Source organism: Diplotaxodon limnothrissa, linkage group LG22, assembly GCF_057381915.1.
Source record: "Diplotaxodon limnothrissa isolate DT_005_m linkage group LG22, D_limnothrissa_male_GT1.1, whole genome shotgun sequence".
In the NCBI taxonomy this organism is placed as follows: domain Eukaryota; kingdom Metazoa; phylum Chordata; class Actinopteri; order Cichliformes; family Cichlidae; genus Diplotaxodon; species Diplotaxodon limnothrissa.
The window spans coordinates 18,153,001-18,162,697 of NC_140616.1; the positions used below are offsets into that span (position 1 = coordinate 18,153,001).

The window sequence follows — 9,697 nt, forward strand, 5'->3', positions numbered from 1 at the left end:
TATACTCTCTGCTCAGATTTAGACAAATGCCGCAAAACTAACTGGACAAAGCTTCACAAATTAATAGCAACCCAAAGTAAATGGCAAACCACAACATGTTCTTCAATGGCCAAATCACTCACCGGAGCTCCTCTCAGGAAAGCAGCTTTTTAGTGACTGAATGCTAAAGTAAAGAGGCAGAGGATGTCAAGGCAAGAAATGCAGCACATCTGGTGGAGTTTACGGATACTAAATATTTAAAACAATCCTTATAATTAAAATTATGTTAGTTTAATCTATTAATTCTGAGACTCTGAAAATGTTAATACAATACATTTGTTAAACCCAATAAACTAAAGCTGAAAGTCTGCACTTCAGTGACTTCAATGATGGATTTTATGAAGCATGTCAGTCGTATATATAAATGTATATAATTCTTCTTGCTGCAGTCACTGTGTGTGTTTATGGAGACACACAGAATAGGCAATGATATGCTACCCCTTAATGGGTTAGTAACAGATACTGAAAATAACCTGCCCAGGCCACAGCCTCCCTTAAGGGTGACCCTCACACACTGGTATCTATGGAAAGGTATTGAGCAAACACAGAGTCTGTAAACAATCTGAGAAGGCTGTGTGAGCAGCAGCTCAGTGGAAGGTTTCACTGGGCTTTCTTACATTCTGCTCTGTTTGACTGAGCCGAGCACGTGACTGCCGGTGACATAATCAGAAAAGTCACTGCGTTGGTGGATTCAGCATTTTGAGTTTAGACATTAAGCTCATTTTGCAAGCACGAGTTGTTGAATGCATTCACACAGGGTTACAGAGAGGCATTTAGAGGGACCAGGCTAACAAGGAACCATTTAACTCAGAGACAGTGATGAAATTTCCATTTGGTTAGTGCTTGTAGGCAAGTTTCAGCATTTCCACTAACACTAATGGACAAGCATTAAAGCGTAAGAGTGAAATCTGATCCCAAATCTCTTCCCCTAAGGTCAGCTTTGCTGGAGGGCTAGTTTTAAGTAGGCCATATACCTTGCAAACAGTGAGCCTCTCAGGGGGGCAGTGGTAACCGGATATGAAGCCTTCATACCAGACGCTCTGCATGAGGAGAATGTGCCCTGAAGGGTCAAGAGGTTGACACTCACATAAAGAAATGCATTCACTACATTCCAGGAACATCCCAATATTTTAATGGGTTTTGCACTGGTGTTTAATGATGTACGGAGAGAAAATGTGTCACCTGACAACCGGAACATGTTTCTGCATTGATGGTGTTCCCTCATGCACGAGGGGGTCGTGACTCAGCTAGTCTGCAGGCAAATTACGAGCCTGCTCAAAATGAAGACCGAGAAGCTGAACTAAGATGCGATTTTGCCACAGCTGATCTGTTTTTATGCGCAGAAAGAATCAATGCAACAAATAAGAAGTTTGACTCTCTCTTTAGTACATAAACACAACATTTATGCACATCGTACAAGTAATACCGCATACAAAAATAAAGAGGAAGTCTCTTAATGTGCAAGTAGCAGCAATGCATTGTTCAGTTGATTCGTGAGAAAGTCTCAAACATTAAGATGTATACCACAAATTGTCCAATAATGGAGCTACCAAGGGCTGGAGCAAAACACTGAATGCATGCTCCATGAGGGACAAGAGGGCTGCAGGACACAGAGGGATGTAATGGCAATCAAAGTCTTGACAGGTAAGGATTTCTTTGTATGACTATGATTTCCCAAATGAATAAAAAAATGAATTCCAGATCAGTTGGTGTGATTGTGCCAGATCACCTTTAGGTTGCCCCTGCAGTCTGATGTAGCCTGTAAACACACAAAAAGTATCTCTAACAACATTTTTTACTCATGGCCGCTCACAGCAGGCCACAGGTTGTCTTTATCTAACGACATTTGCATGCACAGTGAAATATGAATGTAAACCACCATTGAAATATTTGCTCACAGATCTTGGACTGATCCAAAACGTCACATCTTTGCATACTGGTTCTGCCATGTTTTAAGCAGACATCTTAAAAACAGAACAAGCTTTGTTGGGTTTTAACTGAAAATCAACCCCCCAAGACTGGAATAAAGAAAAAAAAGTTCTTCTTTGCAAAACTTCACCAAACATCAGAGCAAGTACAACTTTGCAGTAGCCCTTATTCTCATTAATCAGTTCCCTCTGATACACATCAGGGTCAAGAAGGAATGTATTATTTTTTGACCTATAAAGTGCAAATTATTTAACCAGTTTCAGTTTTGTCAAGAGTTAAGTGCAGCTGCCCTGCAGAGTGACAGGCTGTGTTCAAATATCTTGGAAAATACAGTATTAACACAATTTAGTTTGCTTTATACAAGTGTATCCATCTGCGGAAACAGCTTTTAAAGAGCTGTTTGGATTACATACGTGTCCGAGTAGCTGCCTCTCATCATTTCTGGGGTTCTCGGTTCACTTCCGCCCCAGATGCTTAGAAATGACACCTCTGCATGCCAGCTGAGCTCTTCTTCTCTGATGCAGATGAAAGTCAGCCCGACCTTAAATGCCGCTTTACTGAGCTGCGTGAAAGAATGGTGTCACTCTGACATGGTTTCCCATTTCTGTTAGAAGCCAATAAATAATGGCAAAGGGCAGGTGGAGATTACAATAAAAAGGAGCAAGCCGTGATTAGATGGTGGGTCATGGTGGGTTTGGTCTGTTGGAAACGCAGACTAGTGGGAGAGAGCCGTGGTCGAACAGCTTGTATGGCAGAGAACCTTTAGAGGTCCAAACGTCTGTTTTTGGGTCGTAGCACTCGAAGCAGTCCGAGTCCTCGATGACGTCGTGGCCATTCAGGATGCGTCCACCTGTGACGTAGATCTTGCCGTTGATCACTGTAGCACTGTGATGCATTCGTCGCTCCTTCAGGTTCTCACACTTGAAGAATTTGTTGGCTTTGGTGTCGTAGGCAATCATTCGCGTGGTGTACCCTGGAGATTAGATGGTTGGTAAGTCATAGTAAATTACATATAGTAAACAAATCCCAAAGTCGACCAAGCAGGTCGAAATATGAGTCAAACTATATTATAGGCAATATATTATATATAGTCCATATTTTAGCGTAAAACAGCTGCTGAGAACAACATTTTTTTCTCAGTTTCTTAAAAGTAAAAATGCGTCCTTACCTCCTATGATATAGATCTTGTCGTCTATGACGGCGGCGGGAGCACAAACATTTTTCACAGTCCTTGTCTCTAATTTGGACCACAGATTGCGAGCGATGTGATACACCTGTGTAACAGCACAAACACCATCAATCAGCCTTTTTGGATTTCCTGAGCATCGCAGGCTGTTCTTCACTGAATGCTAACTTTGACTGAAGCCTTCCTTACCTGAATCAGCCTGACTGGGTTCTGCATGGCGTCCTCCCCTCCAAAAACATAGATCTTCTGATCACTGGCTGCAACAGCTGGATGAAGCACGGCTGTGGGCATGGGTGCCATGGCCTCCCACTGGTTAAACATACTGTTATACCTCTCTACTGACTGAGAGATGCGCTTATCTACACCGATGCCTCCTAACACAAAAATAAAGTGCAGGTATGAGACGCTTTGGTGGGCATATCGTGGCTCCAGCATGGGCTCGGCAGTCCTCCACTGGTTGGTTTTGAGGGAGAGTGTGTAAACTGTAGCGCTGACCGAGCTGTCGCCTGATGCCATGCAGAGGCTGAGCCCGCCGAGGACGTAGAGGATACTGTGAATGCACACATAAGCAGCTTTGTAGAGGCGCAAGGGGAGCTTGGCCAACCACTGCCAACGCTGAGTCCTTTCGTCATAGAGTAACGCTTCCCTTGAAGTCTGTTCGTTGTTTTTGCGTCCTCCAACTACCACCAGCGTTTCTCTGCAGGTATAACGTCTCGGTGTGGTCCACAGAGGCTTCAGCTCACGGCTGCACTTGGCGCTGACTGTAAGCATAAGGCGACGGACTGACTCGATTATCTCAGTGCAAAGGCTGGAGCTCTGCACCAGTGGATCATTGGCAATGAACTGGAAGAGGTAAGTTGGGTGGATGTAGCGCAGACGGACTTTCTTGAAGAGATCGTGGATTGCGCCCCTTCGTGAGAACGGGTCATGGTGGATCCACGCCAGCAGGGTCTCAAACACTTGTTCCTCCTCAGCACAAAGTCGGTCGTCTTCTAGGTAACACATGAGCTCCGGGAGAGATAACTCACAGAAATCTTCTGTAGCGGCCACGTCAGAGAAGGACCTCACAGCCATCTCCTTGGCCCTCTCCTTCAAGCTCTCACAGTGAAGTATCTCAGACAGTCGGATCATGCTCAGGCAGTTTTCCGGGCTCAGCTGCTCCTGGAGGAACACAGAGCAGGCTTCAAAGAGGCTTCCGTAATGAAGCATGGAAGCTGCCTGCATGAGTGGGAGCACAATGTCCATGGTGATGGTGATGCAGCCCGTATAAACATAGTCCACAATGCCAATGAGCACATTTGAAGAGATTCCCTTCAGATTCACGCGGGCCTGGCTGCTCTCCAGAAAGTTACTGCAGAACATGGCGCGGAAGTACGGGCTGCTGGACACCAGGACGTTCCTGTGGCAGGGGATCTCCTGGTGTTCAGTGCAGAGCAGGACGTCCGTCAGGATGCGCTCCTGCCGGAGGACGTTGAGCTTTGCGAGTAGGTGAGAGGGAAGTTCAGCATCTTTGAAAGAGAAAACATCTTGTGGTCTGGTGGCCATTCTGCACAAGGGATGACAAAGCAGGAATCATTTTGTGACTGATGTCGTATTTTTGTTTTCCAATGGGAGAAAGTGGATGACCGGCTATGCTGATGATGTGTGATGTGATGATCTACATAAATATTAGTGACGACCACAGTTTTTAAAATTTGCTTGCATCTTACTCTCTGTGTACCATCCTCCTCTGTCACACTAACCATGTCCTTCACTACATCCATCAAACATTTTTGTTTTTCCTCTTTTCCTCATGTATTCCTAATATATCCAATGTCCCTCCTCTGCACGTGTCCAAACCATCTCAGCCTTGCACCTCTAGCTTTGTCTCTAAACTGCTCTACCTGAGCTGTCCCTCTGATTTCTGGTCAGTCCCAGTGAAAATATTGACATCTTTACCCTGCCACCTTCAGCCCAGCCTCCTGTCTCTTTGTTTGTGCCACCATTTCCACACTAAACATCACAGCAGGTCTCACTACCATCTTGTAAACCTTCACTTCACTCTTCTGTCACAAATCACACCTGACACTCGTCTCCACCCACTCCACCCCGCCTTCACACTCTTCTTCACCTCTCTTGAGCACTGTCTGTTGCTTTGGATGGCTGACCCCGGGTTTTTAAACTCATCCACATTCATGACCTTTTACACAGCTTTGCACCTGTGTAAAAGGTCATGAGGCCACACACATTATTCTGTTTTGCTCCTCCTGACTTTCATTCCTCTTCTCTCCAGTGCATACCTCCACCTCTCCAGGCTCTTTTCCACCTGCTCCCTCCTCTCACTACACATCACAATGTCATCTGGAAACATCATAGCTCATGAACTGACCTCATCTGTCAACCTGTCCAACACCACTGCAAGCGAGAAGGGACACAAAACCAATCCCTCATCCCACCCCCACCTTGAAACCATCATTCACTCCTACCATACATGTCACCGGTGACCTCATACATGTCTGCTGCTCCTTTCATATGCTTTCTTTAGCTCCACAAAGACGCGGTGCAACTCCTTCCGACCTCTACACCTCTGCTTCACATCTGTAGAGCTCTTTCTCAGCATGAAGCCATACTGCTGCTCACTGATCCTCACATCTCTTCTTATCCTAGCTCCAACAAGTCTTTCCTCGATCTTCATAGTCCGTCTCATCAGCTTCATCCCTCTGTAACCCTTGTTCTTGAAAATCAGTACCAGTACACTTCTTCTCCATTGCTCAGTCATCCTCTCACTCTCCAGGACCGTGATAGCTGCCCTCATTTCCTCCTTTCTAATCCTCTCCTTCCTGATTTACTAACCGTTCTCCATCCATCCTCCTCTCTAATATTCTTTATTCATGAGCTCCACAAAGTGCACCAATTAGATTCACAAGTGTGATTTTAATAAATTTGTATTTGCAACAACTTAATCATGCATGCTTCGAAAACCGTGTGATCTGGTTCATAACAAAGCCTTTCACTTATTCGTCTCCTCTCAAACTCTTAAACCTCCCACGTAGCAGCTGTCTTTAATGTGAATGACTGACACAGATTTCTGTTCCAAATCCTGTCTAAATGATCTCACAGGATTCGTGTGCCATTAGGGCTTATTTCAGTAATCAAGCTGCCCATCATCACTAACATAAACAGAACTGTATCAGCGGACCATCTGTGTTTGTCTCTGCAACCCATCTCTCTCTGGACTGGCCTCACAGTCTCTCTTGTTATTTTTTTCTATATGTTATGTTTTCTCTCTTAGTCCCAGTGTGTCTCTCTCTGGCTGGAGGGTTTGTGGTGATCCTATTGTTTAAAGAGCATGAATTTCATTGGGCTATTAGCAACATTAAGTCTTCAAATCATCTCCGTGCCAGCTACCGATTTACTCCCACTTACATGGTCCAGCCTGTCTGATATATTTAGACCACTAATCATTATTGTATATTATTAAATGCCAATAGCTGTGAGTGGCATTTCACGACTGGGAGTTTTAACTCAGACTTCAAACAAGAGCTGCTGGTGGAGCTGCAGAACCTCTCATGATAAACTGCATCTGAATTTAAAAATAATCCATCTGCACCTTAATCACTTAGTCAACAGTGGTGATGGTGATGAATTGATCATGTACGCAGCTTAAATTATTACACTTTTAACAGACAGTTTATAGCATGGCATCATATTTTTGAGAAACATTTCCAGTCTAAATAAAGAAATGTCATAAAATGCAATGACTCACTCCTTTAAATGCCCAATAAACAAGAGGAAACGTTTTAACCAGAAAATATAGATTCTTAACTAAGAGTTATGCTAATACAAAAGAAATTTCACATTTGAAGATTTAATAATAAAACTGGAGTTAAACTGAGGAGTTTGAGACAAACATCTGTGTGAACAAGATGATTCCAGTTCATCAGCAGTATCTGTGGTTAGCTCAGCCCTTACCTCCTGTCCTCGGAGGACCAATATTATCCAAAGTCGTCAGTCTTGACAGAAAAAAAGGATTAATTCCAAATGAAAGACAGTTTAAGCATTACTCAGAGAGAAAATGGGTAGTGACTCAGGGAAGGGTTTCCAGTTAGGCGCTGTGGAGATTGCCATGAGGCCACTGTGTACATTCCTACAGCTAAGAATAGTATCCTGGGCCACTGTGACTCCAGCCGGGCCTCTCATGTGACACAGCGCTGTTTGGTACCCAGCTGCCAGCTTAACAACTCAGCCAGGGTCCAGTGGAGGGAGTGTTTACAATAGCCGCAGGAAGGAGAACCATCACAGGGTCCTGACTCAGGCATTGTTCCCACCCAGGCTGGTCTTTCATCAAAGTGTCCCCGAGCTGCTAACCCTTGTCTGTCTTCTAGTGCCGTCCAAGTTCATCCCTCCTCCTCCTCTTCCCCCTTCCTCATGTGTGTAACCCAGGATGTAGTCAAATATAGAACGGTGCTGATGGGCCACTTTGATCAGGAGAAACAGCTGTAAGAACTGGGCTCAGTTTTCAAGGTGTGGTGGTGTTTCTGTTAGTGTCCATGAACGTGCACAACTGGACGTGACCACTGTTGCTATTAATCACCCGTTTGACAGTTAACTCGTTGCACTGTGTGTGTCAAATCATCAAAAAGTATTTGCCATACCTTTAAGAGTTGAGCAACCAAACGTGGAGGTCCACATTTATATCAGATATCATGAGGTCATCATGTTGCCAAGCAACCACTTAGCTTGGCAACATGATGGCTAAAATGACCCATTACTGGCATTTATGCACCTATAACACCTTATAAAAGTGTCATATAATTTTTATTTTGCATCAGTAACATCTAATTTCTATCCAAAAAGGCTGAATTATGTGTAATGATGTCATTATGTTGCCTGACAACCACATAGCAACTGGCCAAAATGACCTATTATTAGCAGTTATGCATCTCTAAGAGCTTATAAAAGTGTCATATAATTTTTTATTTTGCATCAGTAACATCTAATTTCTATTCCCAAAGTTTAATTATGTATAAAATGATGCATACAAAATGCAGGCTACCTGTTATGTAGCATTTGTGCACCTGTAGCACCTTATGAAACCATTCTTTTTTCTTTTTTATTTCACGACAGTACATCACTTACATCCACAAAAGCTAAACTACATGCCTGGCAATCACCTAGCAACGGGCTACAGTCACTCATTTTTAGTACATAAACATCTGCCAGTCTATTTTTTAAAAAAACTTCTCTCTTTGTGATTAAGTACATCACTTTAAAAACAACACAAACGGACCAAAACCTACTAGCATGAGCATGTACTAGTTTCAAAAATACATGCAAATTTAAAAGCACAGAATACATTACAGAGAAATGTTTTGTTGATAGTGATCGGTGACTCTGAAAGTTGAGGCCTGGACCTCAGTGCATTAGCAGGTGGAGAGTTAACTGTGAGGCTCATAAAATTACAAGCAGTTTATTAGTTAATCACTTTTTGTGACTCCCCTGTGTGTACTCAGAGTGTGAATGAGTCTTACAATAATAAGTACTGTCTCTAGAGGAATTACATGATCAGTACATAAAGAATAGCTGTTGTAAGAAATTTTAAAAAATTGATTATTAGACATTACTTAATAAAACAAGCTGCTGCTGCTGTGAGAAGACATCATGTGAGATGGTTTGAAATGTAAATAAAGTTGACAGTTTGTTTCCTTTCCTTTTTATTATTTACATTAAACACAAGCAGAGGAGAAAAGCTCAGGGTTACAGAAGGTCTGATCGCTGTTCACAAAGCAAAAATGTCCTCTGCAGCTCACAGTAGTAATCAGGTTTGGTATTTATTTTAAGGTGAGTCATTGTTTGCTGTTGCATGGCTACAGCAGATCATACTTAGGCTTCCCCTTGCTGTTAAATCCCACTTTAGCCCCTGCACATTAAAGCCTTGAGACTATGAAGAACTTTAATAGTATATTTTAAAAAATGTATATTTAATTCAAAAAAAGAAACACTATTCTTCCATCTCTATGCTTCTAGTTTAGAAACAATGTGTGTTTTCACAGCTTTTATATCATACTGTAGCCTTAGATGAGGTGTTTCACAAGTAGACAACGCTTTATTTTAAGAGATCACACGCCAGAGAAGGCTGGGGAACACTGTTACAGAAATAGGGTGCAAAGATTTCCTTTCCTTCAGAGATCAGATTGAGCCTCTTGTGATATTTTTTCAAATCAGTCTTGTGTGACTTTACAGAGACATTTAAACCTTCTTTTCCTTATATTATCTGTGAGCTATAATGTCATGAGGATTCTCAATCTGCAGCCCCTTTCTGCACTCCATGGAGTTATGCCGGTTGTCTGCCAGGCAGATGAATTACTGTCATGTTTGCTTAGCGGCATATGACAGGGAACTGAAGTTACATGCAGGCAGATTGAATGACATAGCTGCAAGAAAGTGAGCTGTCAGCAAGCCAGATATCATGACCCAAGAGCAGAAGCCACTTTGGTGTTGCAGTGAAATCTTACACTGAGTCACCAGTCACTAAGTGATAGTTTCATGCTTACACGTCGGATT

General features: G+C 43.0%; 1 protein-coding gene across 1 annotated transcript; it reads right to left on the reverse strand.

Annotated features, from left to right (window-relative positions):
• Nucleotides 1–1,469: 1,469 nt before the first annotated feature.
• klhl38a (kelch-like family member 38a) lies at nucleotides 1,470–7,522 on the reverse strand. The gene is made up of 4 exons (XM_085346106.1): nucleotides 7,106–7,522; nucleotides 3,344–4,700; nucleotides 3,137–3,242; nucleotides 1,470–2,941 (listed from the first exon to the last, which is right to left on the reverse strand). The coding sequence occupies exons 2-4, from the start codon at nucleotides 4,697–4,699 to the stop codon at nucleotides 2,652–2,654; spliced, it is 1,752 nt and encodes a 583-aa protein (XP_085202232.1). The 5' UTR covers nucleotide 4,700; nucleotides 7,106–7,522; the 3' UTR covers nucleotides 1,470–2,651.
• Nucleotides 7,523–9,697: the final 2,175 nt, after the last annotated feature.